At 36.0% G+C, this 25,344-nt stretch overlaps 1 protein-coding gene and 1 long non-coding RNA gene across 3 annotated transcripts in view; one reads left to right on the forward strand and one right to left on the reverse strand.

Moving 5' to 3' along the window:
* The window catches only part of LOC121095237, a 73,626-nt gene that overhangs the window by 11,796 nt on the left and 36,486 nt on the right, over positions 1-25,344 (forward strand). The gene's annotated exons all lie outside the window — the stretch shown is intronic.
* PDLIM3 (PDZ and LIM domain 3) lies at positions 143-25,190 on the reverse strand. 2 transcript variants are annotated; one of them, XM_040609681.1, is made up of 8 exons: positions 24,929-25,190; positions 18,917-19,068; positions 16,958-17,042; positions 10,385-10,452; positions 6,874-7,137; positions 4,060-4,187; positions 2,823-2,934; positions 143-2,061 (listed from the first exon to the last, which is right to left on the reverse strand). In XM_040609681.1, the coding sequence occupies exons 1-8, from the start codon at positions 25,019-25,021 to the stop codon at positions 1,872-1,874; spliced, it is 1,092 nt and encodes a 363-aa protein (XP_040465615.1). In that variant the 5' UTR covers positions 25,022-25,190; the 3' UTR covers positions 143-1,871. The 2 variants fall into 2 exon arrangements, with proteins under 2 accessions (XP_040465615.1, XP_040465524.1); XM_040609590.1 differs by lacking the exons at positions 6,874-7,137; positions 10,385-10,452 and adding an exon at positions 10,886-11,073.

A 25,344-nucleotide genomic window follows, 5' to 3' on the forward strand; every position in this document is an offset into this window, starting at 1 on the left:
CAGCAGTTTGGTGAATCCGAAGCATAAATGCCAAACTTCTACTATTGTGAAGTCACTTGATACTCACAGTTTCTCATTTTTCATACCAGTTGAAAAGAAACGCAGAATCTTTATTGTATGTAGTAGATTTATTTTTACCTTCAGGTACTCCACAAAGAAATGAACATTAAGCAAATAATTTAAAACACCAATGACACTTCAGGTTTGTAAAAATAGACATTATGTGCACTTTCACTTTCAAAAGGATTTTCAGATTTATTTTATGGGTTTTATCAGTGGATAAATATAAATGCTACACAGCCTCCACGATACATGAGGAGCAGAATTATGTTTTGTGCCCTCAAAATAATTCAGGAACTAACCTTTAAAAGAGTGCAACACTTTCTTTATGTCCACTTTTGGGATGCAGACATAAACTATAAGTGCAGTGACTCAAACATTTTTTGAAACATTTACATTCCAAAATGATACTTTAAGACATTTTGAAAAGTCTTCAAATATGTGGACATTGTATTTCAAGCTTTTGGACTCATTTGAATTTTAAAAATAAATTTTAAGTATATACAGCTTATTATTTTGATTCCATGTTCTTCTCAGATTTTAAGTTTCTTATATTGTAGAATGGGAAAATATGTAAGATTGCTTGCCACTGAGTTGTTAATTTGTGCTAGCCTTGTAGACTTGATATAAAATTTTGTAGATTTTTCTACTTTAAAGCGGGTTCAAAATACCCCAATGAATCATTTATTAATTATGTTGATATTTTTTGAAAATACTAAGGTTTGGCTTGTCAGTTAGGTGTGTATATGTAGCTGGCACCTACTTGAAAGCAATGTAGCCCTTAAAAGTTTCAGAAATTGATTTTAAAACCGCATTCCTTCAGCCTTTTTTTCCCTTAGGCCTTCACCAGGCTTTTTACAGAAGATCTTTCATTTGCATATTTTAATTTACATTTATTTTTAAAGTTTTCCAAGTTTTAATTTACCAGCAATAAACTTATTATGATATTTTCCCATTGTTTCTCTTACGGAAATTGAAGGACGGACAAAACCCCAGTACCATTTTCTGCAGAAAAGTTTTAAAATTTACTTTCATTCTGAATTTGCAGTGAGTTCCTATTAGTGTAGGGTTGGTTTTTTTTCCCAAAACCAATGTATGTGTGTGCATGCTTCAGAACAATTTGCTGCTAAGTGATGTGAAAGCTGATTTCATTGCAAATCATTAAAACAACATAGAACTTCTGTTTTGCTTCTTACTAAACAGTCTTTATTATACTAGCCATTTTAATGTATGACTTGATATTTATTCCTTATCACAGTTGCTGCATCAAAAGTTTAAGTCAATATAACCCCAAATTTAAAGCAAAGTAAGCAAAATCTATTTTTGGCATACATTAATGGTAGTTGAATAATAGATGGTGGAAGCAGACATGAACTACTGTTTGTTTTGTACTGTCCATGTAAAATAGCTGCTTTTCTAATGATATGTGAAGTTTCTACATTTGTTAGGGCCCAGCCTGTAACACTTTGATGACTTGGGTGTTTGCACAGATAATGTTGTCTTGATTACAGCACCTATGTACATGTTGTAGTAACCATGTAACACCTCAGCTGTTTCACTTTTTTTATTTCAGTACAGCTCTTTTAGCTGATACTTCGTTGAGTTATACCGGCAACTTCAAAGGCAATATTTTAATAGAATTTTACTGGTATAGTATGCTACTGCTGACTAATAGGGACTTCCACCTCCCTCAGAATCCCACAAGAAAAGGTTTACAAGCTGCTACTTCGGAATCAGGCAGAAGTCCTGACACTTCTAAGCTGTTAATGACTTTTTGTGTGCATGCATGTATTTGTGTGTTAATGTTAAGACTAACATTTTGGGTAAACGGTAACTGCTTCATATCCCTCTGGTGGCCTCATGCGAGCTCGTGCATGAGCTTCACAGTATAGTTGGCCCTCCACAAAGAAGTAGCCTTTTTGTTTCAGGTTGAGATTGCAGTCAGAGCACACAAAACATTCGGGGTGCCGGTATTTATCACGTGCCTTCACCACTGTTCCTCTATATGGAAACAATTAAAAGAAAAAAAAAACAATTAATTCATATGAATGTAAAGTGAGAAGAAACTACAGTATGACAGATAATTCATTCTAGGTATTTATCTTAAGGCTTTTAGATTGTTCATCTGGTGGTTTTGCCAACTACTACATAATTTAAGGTTGGAAGCTGAGTTTGAGTAAGTGACATAAAAAGCCATAGAGTTGATCTCATAGTTCAATAGTTCATCAGAAAACTAGAGCTTGAAGAAACATCTTACTTTGGTTACAACACAGAAAACACAGTCTAAGCTATCAAAGTGGTGACAAAATGAGTTTCAAAACCACTTTTCTTTTTTCATAGTGACTGTGTTCTCTGAGCTCATCATCACCTGTGTTCTTTGCTGAAGTTAGTGATGTCATTTGGATAGAAATCTGGTAGTTTTGAAATAGTCCCACAGAAGTTTCTGGGTACTTACATTGGGCTGGGAGAAAGATGTTTTACACTACAAAGAAACTTTTGAGATTTCACAGTCTGAGACAATGCAGCACAGGTAAATGCTGGTTTCGTTATGTATGTGTTAATAATTGACTTACAAAAGGTCCTGAGAATAATTTGTGATTTAGAACAATATATTTCTACATCTCTGTTCTCTAGAAACATTTTTCTACCAGTGCAAGTGGAGACCAAGACCACCACTTGGAAAGCATTCCTGTGTTCTGTGGTGGTGTTTGAGAACATGTGGTTGAACAAGACATTTCTAGAACCAAAAAGAGATAACTTACAGAATCCCATTCCCACACTTGTCACACAGTGGCACTTTCTGGACACCAGGCATGGCAGTAGGTATCTTTGTTACAGGTGCTTTCACGCTTCTTGTACCCACAGGGCGTCCGTCTGAGAACCAAAAAAATTCCATTATGTACAGACTAATATAAAAGCATCTGATGCAGTAAAATAGTTTTCCTGTGAATACACTTCTGGATGTGTTTACAGGCTTTCACTTGTATCAACAAACAATGAAGTTTCTCTATACAAGTTTAGTGAGCTAGATTCCAGCTCTTTGGAATTGGGAAAAATATTGTGTAGCTGCAACCAAAATGTAAGTACAAAAATTATTATATATATAGTGCTCTCTGTGTCACAGATATCATCTGATTCTCTGATAGTAGGTCTTGGGTATAGAAGGAGAAGGAATAGGATTCGGCTTTAACATAGCAACATAACATAGTCAAGACCTATTGTTAGAAAGCTTCTTATTTATATAAATAACCATACAACAAATTCAGAAAGATTAGTAACATGAATCCCAAACTAGCAAAATACAAGAAAATGTCAAGCAAAATCCCACAATTTTTTTTATATATATATATATATATATACACAATTAGATGCATTTCTCTCTTCTCTGGTAAATACTGAGACAGAAAAATTAAAATTTTAAATATTTATCTTTTAGGTTACTTTTGATTGTATTTTGTTCTTTACACTTACTGTAAATACAACAAGCTTGCAGCCTTCAGTAATGCTATTTTGAAAACTTCTTCATTTGAAGGGAACATGACTGTAAATTATAGTGTGGTCTTCAATTTTTATTTAGAATGAGGAGGGGATGGGTAAAACTTATTTTAGGAGTTGGTTTAAATTTCTCTTTTCCTGGATGTGGAAGGGAGCGTTTTCTTACTTGGTGTCATGAGTACATGCAGCTTGTCCCAGAAGTTCTCTCACATAAAACTTTCTGATATTCAGTTAAAGTCAGCTTTGTACATTAATGATCTAAAAATCTGAGAGGAGATTCTTAAAAATGTGATTAGCACCCCCATTTTATTCACACAGGAGATTGCTAGCTATACAATCGAGGTGGAAAAATGTTAGGAGGCTGGTGTACTATCTGTAAGATTAAGAATTGGGCTTTCAGAGATTCTTACAGCTCTGATCACACGTGTTTTCTCCTCAGATTCCCCCTTTCCCACAAACATTTAAAAATGCTTTGAACAGGTAGAATATGTCATTATTAACCACCTTCTTCGGAGACTAAATTCTGGAGCACCTTAAAGGACCCAGACTGGCGAGGTTGACTGGGCTCCTCCTGGTTGGCATGCAGCATCTTGTACACGTCAGACTGAGGCACTGAGTTGGGAGCTGGGTCACTGTATTACAGGGAGGAAAAGCAGGTAAAGCAGTTTAATAAATGTAACTTCAAAGCAATAACTCTACCAGACATAGAATATGATTCAGGAACCTAACATAAATACTGTGTGTTTCTACTACTGAAAGACTTTCTTCCAGGTAGCATTGCTTTGTATAGCCTCTTCTTGATCTAAAAAGTGCTGAAAAAAAATAATCTGTGCAATTGTTGAAACAAATAAATCTACAAACTCATGAAAGTATTTCCATAGTTACCGTTCTGGCTCTAACGGCATTTGGAAATAGGCCAGTACCTGTGTTTAACCTCAAAGCAGTTGCATTCCTGTAACCAGTTGCTGTATTGCCAGGTGTTCTTTGGTACAGTATCCAGAAGTTCTATTTTCACAGCAGCTGGCCTCAAAAGTGTTGTTAAAGTCACAGCTCATATCTTTACGTAGAGCCAGCCAAAACCTAAGCAAACAAATCTTTTGAGAGAGTATCATGATGTGAAGGTGTTCTTTGTTTTCTGTGTTGGCTCAATCACTAGTTAATATAGTGCTTATTTGGCTAAGATAATTGTTACTAATTTAACCTATGGAGATGACAAAAAAGAGTGAAGTAGGTATACTACAGCAGGAAGCATTGTAAGGTGAACACTGCTGAATGGAAATTATATTTCTTAATTTAATTAGAATGGGACATGGCTTACTTTTTGTAATGCCAATTTTATCATAAAAATATAAATCATTGTCCAAACAACAGCTGATGGTTGAATTTCTGATGACCCAGGAGCTAAAGATTTTACTGAGAATATTTCATGGTGGTTTAAACTGTGCTGAATGTTTTAAATTGATCATGATAACTAACATCCTAAGTAGATGAGAGGAAGAGTAGATGACTGTATGCACTGGCAGGAATTAGGCTGAATGTGTGGCATCTGTAAATTTCAAACTGCTGCTGGGGCTAATTGAAAAAGTCCAAATATACTTGGATGAAGTCTGTTACCTCACTGCTATATATATAGAGATGTCTAGGTTAAACTTCCTGTTACCACTGGTCTCCTACTGCCTGTTAAAACTTAGGTAAGTTTCCCCTGGAAATAAGCAACTAATTCCACAAGGAATTAGACTGGGTTTTGCTTTAAATGGTTTGATTTAGTTCCCAGGGTAGCATTTAAGCTGTCAAATGGCACAGTAAGAGTAGCAGCAGCTGGGCAGTGACCCCGGTTGCTTATGTTAATTGTTTGCATCTTCATCAATCAATAGATTTCTCTGAGCCATCATCTTTAAACTGGTGAATAAACTACCACTTTCTTCTCTTGTCATAAGTTTTTAATGAATAGAAGGAGCTTAGTTTTTCAGTTCTCACCAATGGCTAATCAAACCCTTGATTCTCTCCTCTCTACTGAAATATTCATAGATATCAGACAAGTGATAATACAATTACATATAGAAGGCAAAAAACCAGACACAAAGGTGTAGATAATATTTTTAAATGCATACATAGTGGAAACCAATCCCACAACAAAAGAGACATTTCAAACCTGTGTAGAGAATCAGTTCTTGAACTGGGAATGCCACAGACATTTGTGAAATCTGATTACTCTGGGCTTAATTAATGGTTTCAGAATGAAGAAAAACCAAATCTTTCTTTTCTCTACTTGTGATTGAGTATAAATGTTAATGCAGTAGACTAACACTACTCTGCAAAGACTTCATGAACTAAGATTTTTTTTTTCATCAGATAGGGTTAAATTAAATACTTCTATATGAATATGATTTTTATAGTTAGTAACAGTCCAATTGTGCAAGGTGCTGAAGAAAGCTCATTGGTGCTTATTTAAAATATTAGTAATTAGCTTTAGTTTACACCATACATATAATGAATTACATTAATTACACAAAAGTACTGTTGTGAAACAGAAAAGTAAGTTACTATTGTGCAAAAGTGAATATAAAGCAACGTGAACAACGATTGTCCCTTGAAAAAAAATGGATAGTGTTTTAAAACTTTTTACTGGGTAATCATCATTGTTATCCAGATACGTAAGGTGCCTACCTGACTGTTAGTCATTGCAATGGATGGAATTCATTAATCAAAGATGGATTAATAAGCCTACAAAGTCGATTCCGGCTGTTTTTGGAAAAGAGCTAGTTGTACTGAACAAGTTAACCTGAATGAGAGTTAAATATCTGGAACACTAAACATCTGCAGGATTTCCTAAGCTTCATAACCTGAATTTCAACAGTTGGAATAAATTTATTATTAATAATATGTTATTAGATTAAGATGAATAAGTTATTAAATACTTGTTAAATAAATAATTATAATAGTTTTGAATTTTGGAGGGAATGAGAATCTTGATTTGGAGTGGTCAGTCAGCTAATAGTCCAGGTAGTATAATCAGTTTTTATTTATTAGTGACAAATACAAGATTCTTTCCTATGAAATATTTGTTAATTCTGAAATCTCCTTTAATACTTTTGGTTAAAAATAGTAAATTACTAATATTTTAACAAAAATATTGAATGACTTTGAATGACTTAGGTTTTTCCTAACTCTTTAACCAATTTTCATTAGAAACAGTGCGATATTATTAATGCTTTTGTATATTTATAAATATTAAAGATATTTTTCTACCTTTATATATATATCTTTATATATATATTTATATCTTTATATATATATATATATATCTGCTCTAATTACCTTATTATGGGTGTTTCCCCCAAAGCTGTAGACACTTGGCCTTGCAGTGTTTCCATGATATTGTCATCTGAGTACAACTGCATAGGTGTGTTAAACTGAGCGTGTACGATCTTGACACCGGGAAGCTCCATTTCCAAGGGAATGTTAGGGGCCATCTTAGACACTGCTTTCAGCTCGCTAGGGCAGATAGAGCTAACCGTGCTAATTGAAGAGGGGGTACTGCGTCCACTGCCACAGTCAATCCCCGAAGGAGTGCTGCATCCACTGTGTTAATAGCCAGGTTACAGAAGAGTGTGCAATGCATATCGGATTATAAAGAATAAAGACAAAAGTACAGGAATACGGTGATGTTAACAGGGCTGAAAAGCATAAATAGAACAGATACAGAGAAGCAGAAGTATAAAAAGCAGAGAATAGCAAAAGTATGCGTAGTCATTGGAAAGTATTTTCCTGTAAATATATCAATGCCAGTTATAAAGCAGTCCTTGAAATTCTGGCATGCATTTTCTTTAAAGACAGTAAAAATTCTTTGATAAATTGGATAATTCAGAACATAACATTACTTTACATTTTTAACTACCATTTACAAAAGGGTAGCTTACAAAAGTTATGTGAGTTGTCCATTTCGGTGACAGAATAAACACCTGCAGTACTGGAATCCGAGACACAACATTCCAGTACTGTACCTCACAACCATCTCAGTCCACAGTTGAAGAGACTACTATAAAGTAGTGTAAAATGATGAATGCAAATTTTCCTAGATTTCCTTAAATCTTACAATAAGATATTAATCTTTTAAAATTAGTTTAACAATGTATTTCATTTTTAAAATATTTGTTGAACATTTCAAAGAAGAAAAGATAGTAAAACAGCCAGGCTTACTTTTGCATTTCTAAATTACAGTGTTTCCAGTGGAAGGTAAAGTGGTCCTTCACAAGAACGATGGATATGTATTCAGAGAATTAATTTTACTACTTTTGAAGTAGATTTTACATATAATTTATATGTAACAAAAAAGCTGGACAGTTTTTTAGAAATACCGGTGTTGCTTAGTATCACTGAAGAAAGGCTCTGCACACTAATTTGACATCTCTTGAAAAGGATTAGTAAAATAGTGTGAACATTCAGCCCAGTCTTTTTCAGTGCCACTATTTTGAACACTTTGGTCTTTTCTCCGTAGCACCTCAGAGGCTTTCTTTGTTATGGGATGTTTCTTTGCTGTTGCTGTGTAACAGCACATAACCCAGGCTCTCCACAGTCACTGGTTACCATTTATGTGATATTTGGAGCTATGAGATGATAAATGCTTAATCTCTTTCCTCCAACCTGCATGTCAGGGCAGTGGTTTGTTCTTTCCAAGCTGAATGGTTCTGCGTAAACCTGGGAGAATACTCCGTTTCCCAGTTTGATCATACAGTATTCTTTCTGCCCAGTAGCTACTCTTGGGTGGTGAAGGCAACCCAAAATTCTCCCTTTGATTCAGAGGGGAATTTGTGTAGGACCACTTTCTCAAAAAGGTAAAGGGAAATATATACTCCACCATCAAAGATATATCAAAACAAAGCTAATACCAGAAATAGTGGGCAAGCGTTTAAAGCAAAAGTACAGTTCTGCATCATCACCTAGCATGAGCCAGCCAAAAACTTCACACGGAGACAACTTACACATTTACTGTCTTGACTTATTGAAGAATCAAGACCACATTTAGATCCTGCAGTAGAATAAGTTTTGTCAGTGTTGATAGTGTTAGTAAGAGGAAAGTAGTAGGAAGAGGCTAGAAAAATCACAACTCTTGCTATGAGCAGCCAAAGTAATGTTAAAACAGAATATAAGTATCAATAAAATAGAATTATATTTTAAATATATTTTCCAGTTAGTTTTGCCAAAATAAAGTCCAAAACTGTTGCTAACATCCAATCTGTTAGCTCAAACCCTCAGTCCAGAATCAGCTCTTCTTTTAGTCAAAGTCCTATTTAGCCTCAGCTGCCTGTCCTAAAGGATATTTACAGTCAATCAAGGTGGCTGTTTTTCGATGTGTTTAGCATGGGACATCTATTGAGCCAAACTGATGAAAAAGTAGCAGACAAACAGTGTGACAGCCAAGGTTTTGTAGATGTAACACCCTGCATCGGTCATTCTGCAGTTTGTAAACACAGACTTCTCCAGTGCTAGAATACCTGATAGCTAACTTGTATTGCTGCCAAGTTAATTTTCGCGGGTTTTTTCTCTACCTGAGTTGCTGGAAAATGACTGTTCACTCCAATATTTTCATGGAAAATATTGTGTAATTGAGGTTTCTGATTTAGGCACTTAGGTTCCCGATATACTCATTTGAATCTCTGTAAATCTGATTAGGTATCTGTAAATGGTACCTAGTGGCCCCGAAGTCAGTTTAGGTACCGTATGTAAGTGCTGCCTATGGTTAGAGGCCATGCATGTTTGCTAAGGACTGGTTTGTCACTTAACCTGTATCAGAATCAGACTGCAAAGAGAGATGGGCACCTTTCCTCCACTGCGGTGGTGTTCTACATTGATAGCTCTTGTTCACAGAAGGATGGGACTCTACCCATCTTCTACAGTCTCCTCTGTCGCTCAGGTGGTTGAAAAATTTAACACATCTCACAAAACTGATAATCCACATGAGATTGTCCTTTGAACACATGAATTAATTATCCTGTTTTTCTGGTGTAGTTTGCGAGACTTAAATTAGTATAATTGAAATGCAGTCATTTTAAACATTCAGAATGAAATGCAGAACACTGAGTCCACTGGTAAAAACTGCTACTGCTAGCAAGGGTAAAGGGTAACATCACAACATATTGCATCACTCGAGTGCTTTTGAGCTTCTTTTGCGTTTAGCCACAGTTTGCATTGCTTTTCTCCCCCTCTATGTTTAATAATGTAATTAATAGTAAAAGAAGCATTTCGTTCCCAGCTATGATAGAGGAATATTACACTAAAATTATGGATGTAAATATATAAGCTTTTCTACATTTTACAGCTTTACAAGTCTGTGGCATCAAATAGTTCTATTTTAGCTCTGCTTTAAGTTGCCTTCTGAATAGAGGGCTGCTGAAAAGCAAACGTAAAATCTCTGAATGGCCTAGATGATAATTTTTATCACTAGCTATCTTTCATTTAGCAAGTTAACAGATTATATGTATTTCATTTGGCCAGAAGAATTGCAGAGTGCCATAGATTTATAAGTATACAATATCTGGTGCTACACTGTAAACTGAGTCAGGTTGACGAACACAGTTACTTCAGACTTTTTCCAATATAATTGAGATGGGAGAGTGGACCTGCTTTCTTTTGGAAACAGAAATTTGAATTTCAAGCCTGATCTCTGCAAGTAAACCGTTTCATTTTTTATTTATTTTTAGTGTTAGCCTATATACTACTAGAAGTAAATTTCAAACGCATCAGTATGCTTTATTAATGTGAACGGTGAGTATCCATTAAAAAATAACACCATGCATCCAAATCCAGCACAGCACTCAGAGTTTATAACCTGCTTCGGCCTGAGACTATGAAAGGTTTGGGCCGAATATTATGCTTGTGTTCAAAGTAGTTCATATCCTGTAAAGAAAAGAGGGTTAAAATAACTTTCTTTGGCCTACAAATGCTTATTTCTAGTTAAAAATTATCTAAAGAAGTTTTAAAATTCTAACAGTGAATTAACAGTGTTTAGTTTGCACATTCCTGCTACTCAAAATACAATCGCTTTAGTGTTCAGAAACATTCAGAGTAAAGCGCAGTTATACGAGAAGAATGGTAGGTAGTGCTGCAGCCCAACATAGAAGGCAAATTTTAGCTACCTGTGGCGTTGCTACTATGGTGCTGAATGGATAATTTTCTGTTGGAAAAAATTGGCTTCATTTATCACCATTTTTTTGGATAATCAATAAACTCATCAGAAAAAACAGCAAGAGCTGGACTTTCCAATTGAAAACGGAACAGATAGTGACATACCACCAATGACCATGTATCATAAGTAAATGCAAGTACTCACTTTTGTGATGAGTTAGGAATGAGACCCCTCAGTTGTCCATGAAGCGCATCTTGAATATTGCCAGATGAATACAGCCCAATTGGAGAATTATAGGAGGAGCTCACTACCTGTCTTTTGTCATCAATATTTGCTGCTGCAACAAAAGGCTGGGCCCTTCTGTTGTGAGCTGTACCAATAGGCTTGAATTCCTGTACATGATAGGCAGACAAAATACACAAAGCTACAATGCACACCCAAGCTAGTAATGAGTAAATCTGACATCAGTATTGTTAATCTCTGCATTTTTTACTTTTGTGATTTTGTTAATTTTTAACTGGTGCAAGCATTTTTCCATGAATTTTCTGTATGTTACTTAAGCCATACACATTCAGAGACTATTATTTTCCTGCCTCAGGGCAAACAGAAGGCAGTCCACATTTGTAAATAGTGTGCAATTTAAAGAAGAAATGGGAGGGATGACTATTGTACTAACCTGTTGTATTGTCCTCTAGATTTTGCACTGTTTACATTCCTCTTTTAGAAACACTTCATGTAGTTAGCTTCATTGCTTTGCTTTAGGGCTTATCTCTGGCTTCTGCATTTTTGTTGCATAATGATAAAAGGGATTTGCAAATATGAAGCTTTTATTGTAAATGTCTTGCCTAGAAAACACGTAATTTTCAACACCTCTTTTAACTGAAATAGTCTTGAATGTCCATCAGTTAGAGGATATTCTTCTGAACTTGTTCCATACTTTGAAGCATATCTGTGCATCAAAACCTGTGACATTGTGTAATATAATGTGAAATCATCATAAATAAGGAAAACCCAGAAATGGGTAAACTGGAAATTATTCTGCCTATGTTTGTTTATTTCTGGAATATGATTTTGTTCATTGTTGACCCAGGAAATTTCCTCCAGTTGTGGAAATCATAGGGGTAAAATCTGGAAACAAAATCTATGCTGACTTTTCAGATAATTTAAATGTTCTGTAGTGATTGTCTAGGGATGATAAAGACTGAAGAAAATTCACTTATTGGTATCGTGCATATTTAGTAAAGCCTCCTTTGAGTCTCTGTCAGCTCAGGTCATCCCTAATCCACAGAAGAAGAGACTTTGGAAAAAATAGTGTTGTCACCACTGAGGGTTTTTTTTCCCCCCTTTCTGTGCTAGTGGTGAAGAACATCTGCAGCTGTAGTCCATCACCTTGTCCTGATGTCCTGCAGTGCTTTTTGGAGACAGTGCTGCAAGAGCACTTTAACTTCCATCAATATGGAATAAAAAGCTCTTGTTCCTAACAAATAGGTCTCTACAATCTGTATTGGTTTCTTTAGAGACTGGAACTTGGAATGCTGAGATAGCACAGGTCATCAATACTTCAATTGTTGTAGAAATCTTTGCGAGTTCTCTGATTTGGCTTTGGGTTTGAGTGTGGTTGGTGTACTAGGAACACATCTGCAATACTATAGACCATTTCTGTATTTATGATGCTATCCCGCTGTGTGATATGACCTATAGTCAGTCTAAGTTCTGATACTGCTGAATATTTACTTCAAATTGTTGAAGCTTGTAACTTAGGTACTGAAGATTTTGGCTTAATCGCTGTGTACAGTTTAGGCTGTCTGGTATTTGCCGTCACATATTTTTAATGGTGACACAGTCAACATTTTCAGCTTTAAAATTACTCAGGTGCAATTGTGGTCTTTCATGTACATCTTGCAAGCTGTACAAACTAGTCTCCTTGTTCTGCAAAATAAAACTGTAAATTTTTGATGCAGAAATGCCTTTTTTAGATTACCTTAGCCTTCAGGAATGTTAGAAAAATTTCCAGTTTGAAAAAATCTATTACCAAACCCCGAAATAGATATTTGAATACTCAAATCCACAGAATAAATCAAGATAATAAGAGCAAGTTAGATAAGTATGGGCACATTTTTGACATATGTAGATTTTTATTCAGTTCTCAGAGCAGTATTTCCTTTCTCAGACAATATCAAATCTCTGTTCAAAGTTTTGGTGAATAATTTATATAAATTATGAAAACCTGAATGTGGGTTTGCCCTTTGTTTTCATTTGAAACAACAGTTTCAGATATATATTTAGGAACAGACCTAAAGAAAAGTCATGGATATATGTAATATGCAACCATAAAATGCAAACAGTAAAAAGCAGTTTTATTAAATGAAAATATTTAGCAGCATTGCATTGTAAGAGGCTACTGAAAGCAAGAGTCAGATAAATAAGCACAAAGATTTTATTTGCAATTCCTTGGTTCTGTCTTATAGAACTGGGTTGCAGTTAACAAAATGTATTAGTAAATGGAAATAATCTACTAGTGTTTAGAATCATGTCTGCTTAATGAAAGACATTAATGTCAATGTATTTTAAATTGATTTAAATCCATGTATGATACAAAACGAACAAAAACAACCATGAACATTGTAATTCCATCCTCTTTTTTTAATTTCTTGTTGACAAATGAACAGCACAGAAGACATGTGGCACCGTAATAGCATGTTTACAATGTAACAGTTGTGAAACATTTGCAGTTAGTTAGACTTAAATTCCATTTTCTTTTTAACTTATCTGTTCATATAAAATGTCAGTGACAGAACATACAGCAGCAAAAATAGTCCAGCTCTTGTGTTTATTGGATCTCATTGAATCTGAGAAAAGTCCTCCTTCAGTTCAAAAGCTAAATGAGAACTGGAGGCTGTTGATTCCTAATCAGGAACATTTGAGAATTACAGTATTTAATTTCTTAAATTTTTTCCAGATGACTGATGGCCTTTCTGCAGGGCTAACTACGTTTTGCATTAATATAGGTATCAGGAATAGAATGAATGTAGCTCTCAAAATCTATAGAAATGCTTCCAACATGGACCATATGATGGCATTCCTTGGGGATAATTGCTGACAGTATACAAATGTTTACGTGTTGGAGGTATGATGTGGCTAAAATCTTTATCTCTCAATGCTGTTATAGAAGAGGGGGTAGGTAAGTCCTCAAAACTAGACTGGCACAATTACATTGTTTCAAAACTTTATTATAAGTGGTAACAGACTATAAATAAACTTTTTAGAATAATGAATTGGGATTTTTTTTAGATCTTTATCCTTTTCTATGTGTATAGTATATTTATACTTCCCAGGAATGTATAATGTCCTTCACGGCCAAAAGCCTGGTCTCACTGAAAAAATGTTCAAAGGCAAAGATAGAAGCAAAAAAGAAAAGCTCAAAGAAAAACAATTCAAGAAATTGTGGAAATTGAAAGAAAGTCATTTTAGATGATGTTAAAGGGATTGTAACTGAGAAAAAATTTACAGGCCATAGTATTTTTTTACATTGACAATGCAGCAGAAAGGATTTAATTTTTTTTCTTGTTATAATATACTATTATTATAATAATAATTAACAGTTTGCCATTTAGATTGTTTTATTTTCTCATTCTAATTATATTCTTTGAGAAATTTAAGTTCTAAATTGCTTTTATACAGGATACAGTGTGACTCTATTAGTAATACTTCAGGTAGTCTGATAGTGTTTAGCTGTCATGCTATGGGTTGCTCCAGACTAACAAAATTAGGTGGCTGGTTTTTATGTGGGAATGTGTAGCTTTCAGGAGTGGCTCTCAGTCAGCCACTTATTGCTGTAATAGTCATTGTAATAACAATTACTAGAATGGTTGCCTCAGTTTCCTCTTCCCAAAGGAAAAAAACAGTGGGAACTTCCATTGTGCTATGACAATTGCCTACATCAATCTCCAAATGACTCTTTGAGGGTGCTCAGCCTAATGCAAAAGTTTGGTACAGTGTAAAGGTTCCTTGTTCCACAGCTACAAGTAGGCACAGTATTTATCAGTTTCACATAACCATCTCCAAGCATCTGTAGAATAATTTTTATTGATTAAAGTGAGCATTCTTTGCCCAAGTATTCGGCCAAATTTGTGAGCAATCTAAAATATGTTTTACTTTCATTTATAGCTCTCTGTTATTAGCTTGCAAATAGAAATTAGATTCTTACTAAGAAGATTATATGTTTTCATCTCTTATTGTTACTTAGTTGGCTTATAATGTACCTTAATGACTTTTGTCAGACTTTTTTAGTGAACTTTGAAATGCCTATCTGACAAGGGTGAAAAAAAAATCTGACTACATTTATAATACATATGACTTTTAATTAATTTTAATTATTATATAAATGGAGGAAAAGCTTTTTATAGAACTCAGTGATTTCCCAGTTCTGCACACCAGTCAATGCATACAATACTTTTGGATAAACTGTTTTTACAGTTGAGGTAACACTACAGTGCTTTTGGATTTTACTCCATTTCTATGGGCTTCAATGTCTTAATTTATAATTGGACTTCAGCAAACTCTAATAGGATGCCAACATCACAGGTTATAGTTGTGCAACAATTTGTTATCTCAGGTTAAAGAAACTTTGATATTGTTCTGTTTTCACTACTAGTATACACACTGCTGGGTCTCCTATGTTGTGACTAAATATGCAGTAAAACTTCATTTAAAATTTCAGCAATTGTAGATTTTTTTTTTTTCCCACAGGGAGATCAGTGGTGGATGTTCTTGCAGGGAAGAATTTAATCTAAAATATAAATCATCCCTAGAATGGTTTAGCATGTTTGTTTACAAGCATTGCTGCCTTTCTGAGGCCTGCTGTTTATTGAATATACTCAGTACTCCTGATTTTCCTAGGAAGGGAAGACAGAGATATACTAAAATGAAGAGTTTGGCTCTTTAATCTAGGAGAAACAGTTTTTCTGATTGCCCAATGAAGACTCTTTTTCAATAGTCTGCCAAGTAGCACTTAGTAAAAACCTGTGATTTATTTTTAAGTAACTATCCTTTTTAGGAATGTAGCTTTCATGCAAAGGGATTACTTTCCAGTCATACATGCCTACATGGTTTTCTTTATAGCTTTTTTAGTGAATTTTTTCCGTTGCTATTTTACATGTATCCTAGCTATTCCACAACAATATGCATTTAAAATAGTTTTATTTCTTCACTGTACTATCTTCTACTGCTGAAGAGACTATGTTATTTCTGATGGAGTTCGCTGTATCACCTAATGCAAGTTTTTGGATTGGAATGTAGAGAAAGAACTGGAACACTGAAATACCATAGTTATGTTTGGGGGTGTCGCCATGAAAACAGGATTGGTGGATTGCGTAGGATTTATTGAAATGGAATCTGCACTTACATTTTTTCTAGGTTAGCACAGAGTAAATACTTTGACATACTTGCTTTGATCCTGGCCTTCCAGGATCAGCAGAATGCTCTTCCCTCCCCCCCCTTGAGAGAACAGCAAATGTTCATGTAGGTTAAAGAGGAATGACAAAGGAATAAAGTACTAGTTGTAGACAGTAGTTAGCTAATTAGCTATTAACAATGCAGAGACTTCGGCTCATAGCTTTGCACAAGGGGCTGGGTGTGACTTTGAAGAGAGAGGAGGAGTTCAATTGATTGATTTGGCTTTGGTCATATACAAGGATCAAGACTTTGCTGGTCAGAAGTGTTGAATGGTTTACTTATTGATCAGTACATGGGAGTTTTACAAATTTGTAACTTCCAGGTCTGCGGTGTAGTATAAAAATGTATGGAAGTAAAGAGACCCAACATTAATGGATCTCTCTATTTAACTGACTGTTATATCAAAATTACTTTTGTGATGTGATGAGTGCATTGCTTTGATACTTGACATTTATTCCTGAATGAAGAACTTCCTTATATGATGAAGAATCTCTGTTGAAAAAGTTAAAGCAACTTAAACCATATCAGAATAAAAGGAAGTATTTTCTTTCTGTAATAAAACTATGGTGATATGTACAGTTTTAAAGAAAAATGAGAATGTGTTGTAACTTGATAACATTTTGTTTCTGTTAATATCTGAAAAATCAAAACCATCCAGTCAGATAAAATGATGTTCAGATCTATCAAAATTGTGGTTGTTTGTATTAGCTTAAACTGGCAGATAATGCATGAAGTATTATTAAAAAAATTTTAATGACCACAAAGGAGATAGAGTGTAAAAGGGTGAATAGAAATGGTTAGGTAACTTTTAACAATTCATACCTGTGGTTCAGCTTCCAAATTTATCTTGAAGGGATGTGCTTTACCATCTTCTGAAACTTGTGGAGACCACAGTTTAGTTCCTGACCTAGAAAGAAAGAAAGGCAGGATTTAAATAACTTGAATTTGTATAGAGTTGTATATGTCCCTGTAAAATATAATGCAGCTTGAAAATTTGCACTTTGTTCTATGCTTTTTAAATGTTTTGACATATAAATACTTCAATGATATATACTGTGTACTGTATGTAAACAATATATAAAACTGTATTTACTTTTTAAAAAATTAAGTATGCTATGAACAATGGGAAATTACTTGTTAGCAGTTTCCAAAGGGAAAGGGGAATTAGTGCCTTTCTGACCTGAGCTGACCAAACATTTTACAGTTTTGTTTTTTGAATTGTTGATAGAATTAATGTTGGGTCCTTAGACTATTTTGCAGAAATAAGTGAATATATTAGTAATAATCCTAAACCACAACAACACAAATGTCTTTTTTTATGATAACAATATCCATGTAAAGCCTGCTTTTCAGTGCAGGAACAAAATCTAGGTATGCAGAGTATATGTGCAATTGTAAATAGGAAATTGCACAGATGATTCTTTCAGTCATCTAGCCAGAGATAAAAACTATGCAAATATCATAGAATAATAGAGTCATTTAGGTTGGAAAAGACCTTTGAGATCATGAAGTCCAGGTGTTAACCCAGGATTGCCAAGTCCATCACTAAACCAAGTCCCTAAGGAGTGCATCTACAAGGTTTTTAAACACCTCCAGGGATGGTTCAGTTACAATTCTGTTTTTATTGACAAAGTTGGCAGCTAATTTTAAAATAGTGTAATGTTAAATATTAATCTAGTTGTTTGTTATATAAATACAAATATTTTGCATTTAAAACATATGCACATATTTCATAGGTGCAATTACACTTGTATGTTGAAAATTGCTTCCTAAGAGTTGCTAAATAGCATATAGCAATCTGTAATAGAACCTAGAACTAATGGTAGGAATTTTTAACTGTGGTGTGCGCTGTAGTAATTAGACAGTGCTCCTTTCAAATCCCACCCCATCCCCGTTCTGTATTTGGAAAGAAATAATTGTGATCAGCTGTAATAAAGTGCTGTGCCTCCCTGAGGGCCTCAGGTCAATCAGAGCTGCCTGATTCTTGGAGACAGCTGGAAGTGTGCTAGGTGATTCTGATTAAAGGCTGAGCAAGCTCTGTTAGGAGATGTGAAGATGTAGGTTGTTTCTCTTGCTGGCTTTAGCTGAGAGAAATCAGCGTCATTTAGATTGGAAAAGACCTTGAAGATCGTTGTGTCCGACCCGTTAAATGAATGCAAAAAGATTCTGGACTCTTGCAGTTTAGGTAAGAGATGGGTTTTTTTAGTTTTGTTTTGCTTTTAACATTGCTTTGAGAATCCTGTAGTTGGTTTAATATGTTGTGGCCAAAGAAGTTGTCTTTAAATCTCCTGCTTTGTCACCCCTTATGAAAGTCTAACACGACGTTTCTTCCTTTGACTGGGAGGATATACTGGCAGCTTTGTGATTGGGAGCAGGAGGAGCACCTGTGGCTAAGGGAGTGTTAGAGCAGGGTGGTAACTGAACAAGTGATGGCTAGCTGAGGGGTTTATTACTTCCCCAAAATATGAAGAACTGTTTGTTTACTGGCGGCAAACATAGGACTTGTGGAGTCAGCAGAGGCAGTGGGTGGTACAGCTCACAGTTCAACAAAAGTGGTGAGTAGCCTGAGGGAAGCTATTCTTCTTGTGCCCATGGAGACATGTTCTGGGGAGTCTTGTCTTATCTGGACTTGGTGAGGTAGGTCTGGGTGCCTGTAATCTTAAAGGTTTTGTGAAATTATCAAAAACTATTTTAAAGAGTTACACTGTATAATAGTTGTACTGTCTAGTTGGTTGGTTGGGTAGTATCTTCTTTCAGTAGTATGTAGATGTGTACACATACCTTTCTATTTTCAAACTAAGCTGATGTGCAGCTGCTTTGATTCTCTCCTGGGCATCGTTATGTGTCATGTTCTCTGTGCTTAGACCATCGATAGCTACAATAACATCACCAGGGCACAAGTTGGCAGCTGAAGCCTTGCTTCCAGGTGTAATCTGAAAAAAAAAAAATATAAATTAAGCATCATACATACCTGAAAATTGATAGAGAAATAAACTTCACCATGCTTCCCTATTTCCTATTGTGTTAGGGAGGGAAAGGGCCTGTAAACAAGCATATGATTGCTTACAAAAATGAGTTCTTAATTTTGCCAGGCCCTCTTGCAGTTCTATTCTCAGATCACCATATAAATGTTTTACTCATCCTAACTTCAAATTAGATGGAAATTATCTTCATACTTCTGCATTAAATGGTTTTCACTCTGATTTCTGTAGTTACTGTAGCTTGTCTTTGAATCTTCTGTCTCAACTACCACTGTGTAATTTGCTAGGGAAAAAAATCCTGAGTTAAGTTTTTCCCTTACAACTCCAGGCAATAGCAGAAGAATAGAACTGTTAAGAAATTGTGCTACTTAATGTTCGTGTGCATGATATGCCATTGTCAGGATAATACAGAAAGCTACCTGAGGTCTTACAACATTTAAGGACAAATACAGCAGTTAGTGTGTTTTCTGCTAGCCTGGCCTCTCATGTTGTATTGCTAAGTAATCAGTAATATGCTAATAATACTGAAATGACATTTTTCTCTTTACTGATGCCTGATCCAGACTGTGAACTCTTTAAAGTGCTTAGCTCTAAGTCCCGTTGCATTTGAGACTAGTGGCCCTGATCCACCATGGTGATCTCTATGGTGCAATTCATACCTCACAGAAATGTACCACCGTCAGTGGCATTCATAGAAATAGCCCTAAGCTTATCTTTCTGTACTTACTTTTCCCTTGGGCTTGTTGATAATTGTCTACGTCATAGTTAAAATAATTGAAATGCAACTTAATTCTGTTTTGAAATAAGTATTGTAGAGAGACCATGACCTTAGATGCTACTAAAGCTTGTTCTAGAATTCCAGGCCTTTATTTGCAAACAGGTGACTTCTCATATCACCATACCATTTACGTAGATCTTTGGCCACTGTGTGGGATTTAGGTCGCTTAAGTGTGTATTGCTATTTTAGGTGACCTTTGATAACCAAGGTAGCAACATGAAATTGATGGATGTAGCACATAAGCTTCTGGAGTATGGTCCTTCTGGAACAGCAGAACAGAGGAAATGGCTTGTTTCATTCAAAATAACAATAGCTGCTTATTCTGAAGTTAATCAATTACAGTGTGAAGGACAAGAATGTCGATGTAGTCTTGCTTACAAGAGCAGTTCCCTGATCTGTGCCGTATATGAGGTGAAAAAGCTATTGGAGAGAATTTTTCTCACCATGTTCTGCAACATCCAAAGCAAGTGTGGTCTCAATTATTAAAAGTAATTAAGTGTTATGGAGGACTGGAAAGCATGCTATGGAAATGTTCTTCAATTCCAGTGTTCCCCAGTTTTCCAGCAGAGGAAGAGACTAAGCTGCCCAGTATAACTCCAGTATGTTCTGAACCCTATCTATGGTGAACCTGGCAGACTTGTTGCCTCTGAAGATGACGGTACTAACTGTCAGCATAAAGCCAAATAGAAATATTATCTTTAATATGTGTTGCACTTTATCAGTATTGAAATAATGACAAAAATTAGCCAAATAGCATAATTTTCTCCTCTTTCCAGCTGTCCCTCTCTGTTAAAGTGGGTCTGAATGCTCCAAGAACTTGCAGTTTGTTTTGTGGGCTTTTTCTGCATTCCAGCATGTAAACTTATTTTTGATTTCACTGGAACAAACTGCAATGCATGTGTTATTATCAAGTCAGGCAAACTTTCCAAGTAGGTATTTGTGACCAGCTGGAAGCTGTTAGCCCCTCACTCTCCAAAAGAATGGATTCGTGTACTGTGTGGTCAACAAACCGTTAAGGTGTCTGAATAATCTGTTTGAGTATGAATCAAGGAAGTTGCTCATAAACTCTAAGTCTGAAGACTCCAAAATTGTCTGTTTCTCAAACTTCAACAGCTCTGAGGGTAAATGAACTACACTGATGCTGCTTGTATTATTGTGAAAAGACAGGGGTAGAGGTATGATCATGCTTGTCCCATTAACCTGGGATGGCTCCTGACTTTGCTTAGCATGTTGTGGACACGTGTGCAACGACAAATGGCAGCAGGATTCCTAGCGTCTGAGTGTGGGTGTTGATGCTCTAATATCCCAAATGGGCAAAACTAGCCATTCTTGGTTGCCTCTCAAAAGTAAGCTTGCTTGAATAAGTCTTTTACAGGTTACTCAGTAGATTATGCTTTCTACGTGTCACAATGGATCCTCTGCTGTGTCTGTGGCATACTGCAGCAATGTACGGAGATGGTGATCCTGCCTTATAAAGTAGCATATCTGTCTAGCGTGGTACGTTCCCCTGCAGCTGCGCTGCTAGTAGAGCCTAACCCACTGTGTCGCTGGTAATGCACAATCCACTGGATTGTTCTAGCATGCTGTCACCAGCTGTGACAGTGTGCTACTATATGGTTGAATGGGATTACCGGCGTTTGGTGGGAGGAAGGAGGGAGAGGGCCAGGAGTCTGTATTTCCTACTCCTTAGCTGAACTATTATTGCCAGGCTTCTGGGATGTGTTTGTTGGGCCTTAACAACTTGATGGGGGTGCTGAGCTCTACTTGCCCAGGGCTTCTGTGGTACAGAGTTACCTGCCTTTGTATAATCCTTTCCCTCATCTGCTCTTCCTGGGTTTGATGGAAAGGGCTGGAGACTGGCTGCTAGGATGTGGTAGGAGGAATATGGCTGGGTGCCAGCTCTTCTCAACATTTCAGGGGGAAGTCTCGACTGTTGCTGATGGGGAAGGGGAACAAGCGAAAGTACTGCAGCCTACATTTTACAGGAAGGGACCAGTTTGCATGTTGCAAGATCACGCTGTATTGTGGGTATAATATTGATATTGTGGGTACCTCAGTAATGTAGGTGATACTGTTTCTTAAGGAACTTATTAGTGATGCATTAAACGTGTATTGTTAACACCCAGAATCATATTATGACTGTAGTGTTTGTTGCTTGCTCATCCTGGCTTAATGAGGTAGATTCTACTGGTGCTTTGGGAAAATTTTTGCCTTGCTCTTCAGGACATGTCTGTATGGCAAAACTCCTGTATCCTAGGTATCTCAGATTTGGATAAATACAAATCTGAGCATTCAGATGTTGTCAGGGACTAGATAACTATTTAACTATGTGAAGGGCAACATCTCCCATGAAAGTTTGAAGAAAACCTCCCTGCATCTGTTAGTAGACTTGTGAAGCTCATCATGTTACATCTTCATAAATATTTCAGGCTCTGTGTTTTCTGAAGAGAGCTATGAATGCCTGCAGACAGGGTGGCTAAATATAAAATTGAGTTATTATAAATACTTGCATTGTGATCTGTAAAGGTTTATATTAGAATAGAATTTAAATCTACATTTGATAATATTTCACCATCCCCTCCAGCCTCTACAAGTTTGTTGTTCCTGTTACGCTTTGTTCTTTGTATGACTTGCATTCTAGGATTGCATTCCTCTAAATGCCTAACCCAAAATATTATCTTCTGGACTGAATAAACTGAAATTATTCAGATCCGTTAAGACTAGGATTTTGATCAGTTTCATTGATGTAATTTCCTTGCATCTATGTAAATTCCAACTACTTCAAGAAAAGTTTTCATTATTTCTAGTTAGCGTTGTTTCTGACCGTAATAGAATCTGAGTATCTTTATTTTTAGTCTCCTCCTATTCTTTTTACTGTCCCAGTGAACATGATCTGTGGTTTTTGCATTTGATTGAAACAGTCAAAACAACAGAACAATTTCTGGATAGGTTTCTTGATGACATCTGTTCTTTTGACAGGTAGTTAATGATCTCTTATGTTGTCTGTTTCTCTTGACAAGTCCTGGTAAAAGCTTTCTCTTGTTGAACAAGGACTATAAGCAATCAAACTTCACATCTTTCCCATTATTTTATTCAAAATGTGTTTAAAAATAATTTATTGTTTTAATGGCAAATTTATTTTTTTTTGTCAGAACAGTTAAGCCAAATGTGAATGGGCTGCTGGTGATACCTTATAAGAAAGGAACGCCTAGGCCCCCAGAAAAGGCAGATGGATCTTGCAAAATATTCACTACTTCTTAAGGGGTACTGCATGAGTACTTCTTTAGGGATTCTTCTAAATGTGTGCTGCAGCAACAAAAATACTAATTTTAAACAAATCTACCATTAATATTCTTGAACTTGAGCTAAGCAAACATGTTATTTTTCTGTGTGTATTTTATTTTGTAGTTCTACTTGAAATATGACTTTTGAGCATTTTTGTAATATGCTAGAAACCTATGACTTATGTCTTGTGAGGCATTTGGTAGGTATGAGTCAATTGCAAAATAATTTATTCTTTAGAAAGTTACATTTATAGTAACATCCTTTGTTATTGCAGTTTTAAACTTTGTTGCACTTAATCTAAACACAAAGAAAATACAAACCAGACACCGCTAAAATATTTTTCATTGGAGATAATGGAAACTATTTTTCTTTTGGAGGCCCATAAAAGGCAATGAAGGCCCAAAAACATCCAGAGATTTTTTTTCCTTTTTTTATTCAATGTTTTTGTCTCCTGTTTCTTCAAAGGCTTTGCTATGTCCTATGAGTATTTCTTATGAACATGACATTAGCTACATACAGTCAAATAATAGCACTCTGGTTTACTTCTGTTTAAAATAAATAATTTCTTTTTATGCTTATATAAATCTGGAATAAGTAATCAAATGAAAAGAAGTTTTGCTGGTATAATATGTGAAAGGTTGGTCCTTAAACCTTCTACAGACTCTTGTTTAGAAGCATATTTACTGCAAGACATCACCAGCGGTATCCATCTTTCAAGGCTCTTGATGTTTATTTAATACCAGGCATAGTGTATATATTGAGTCATAGTGCAGGGCTTTGAAGAAAAAAAAAAAAAAGCATTGGTGATCTGGAGGCTCATGGAACACACATGTGGTGTGTTTGAGGTTCTGAAAAGCAGCAAAAGTAAAAGGAGAACTAATTCTAGTCTGATGTGGATCGAACACGATTTTCAAAATATGCAAATTATCAAAATGACATATCCTGTCTTTTGGGTAGATCTATGCCTGTAGGTGCAGGACAGCAGGCAGTGTTTTATATGCTCCATTCACTGAGTAACTGGTTTCTTAAATAAATTTCAATTAATACCTCAAAACCCATGAAATAATGAAGGCTCGGATTCCTGCTCTTCCTTAGAGGCTATGCTAAATTATGTTTCTAAATATGGCAGAAAACACCAAAGAATGATCTCCTTCATATTCAGAACTGGATAACTTTCTAATAATTCACAGATTTAGCATTCATGAAAATGAAAACCTTTACATGTGTAAAAAAGGTGCTGTTGCCTTTGATGGCAATAATCAGAACTTGATTTAATTAAATGAGAGTCAGATCAGTCTTGTAAAGTTGGCGCGGAGTTTGCAAAGCACAAACTTCCAGACATGAGGACCTGCTGCCAAGCGGTCTTGTCCCCCCCGTGATCACAGAGGCCAGTTGTGAAAATGATAAAAGTAGGGTCTGGCCTTTAGTAGGCTCAAAACTGATTTTCTTATCTGAATGCCTGGGGTAACCATGCCGGAGCTTTTCTGCTGCCAAGGCACTTGAATTGAATTTTTTGAGGCATAAGTAGAAATGCAGTTAAAGTGTCAGACCAATAAAGCAGTCCCAGGAACATGTCACACAAAACTTGTAAGAACTGTTAGCATTCAGCTGGCTCTCCTCAGAACTAGCAACTACTTGCTAATCTGCTCACAGCTTCATCTGCATCTCTGAACACCAGAAAAGTAAAGGGCAAACCCCTGCAACGACTAATAAATGTGAAAATAGAAAGGAAATGGAAAGAGTACGTACCCTCGTTATGATTAAGGGTTGGTTAAAATCTATTCCTCCTGAAAGCCTGAATCCCCAGGGTGCTGGTCCTTGGAGAATAACGTTCTGTGGCATTGTAGATAGCTTTTTCTGGGTTGCTGTTCTTTTTTCCTTAGGTCTGTGTGAGCAGCAGAACCGTAGGGGGAAGGGTGCTGTCAGCAGAGCACCTGCCGCACAGGGCAGCTGACCTTGTATACCTCTTAGGAAGTTTTACTCATCCCACAGCTGCGGGCACTGCGCTTTATCCCTGCTCTTTGGGTGACGTCAGCCAGTCCCTCGACTTCTCCACCCACAGAGGGGAGTATCAAACTCGAACAACTAAAGCCTGAATGCTGGAAAGTTTGCAACAAATACATCGTCTTTAGCTGCTGCTTCAGCGTCCCCCTCAGCCCAACAAT

The sequence above is a fragment of the Falco naumanni genome, chromosome 1 (genome assembly GCF_017639655.2).
Source record: "Falco naumanni isolate bFalNau1 chromosome 1, bFalNau1.pat, whole genome shotgun sequence".
In the NCBI taxonomy this organism is placed as follows: domain Eukaryota; kingdom Metazoa; phylum Chordata; class Aves; order Falconiformes; family Falconidae; genus Falco; species Falco naumanni.

What these genes read in the sequence shown, in the direction of transcription:
- PDLIM3 (XM_040609681.1), bottom strand. Translation starts at nt 25,021, where the DNA reads ATGCCACAGAACGTTATTCTCCAAGGACCAGCACCCTGGGGATTCAGG. An exon ending in CTTAGTTTGAAAATAGAAAG is followed by an intron (nt 17,043 to 18,916) that starts GTATGTGTACAC and finishes CTTTCTTTCTAG; the next exon opens with GTCAGGAACTAAACTGTGGT. An exon ending in ATAGTCTCAGGCCGAAGCAG is followed by an intron (nt 7,138 to 10,384) that starts GTTATAAACTCT and finishes CTATTAACACAG; the next exon opens with TGGATGCAGCACTCCTTCGG.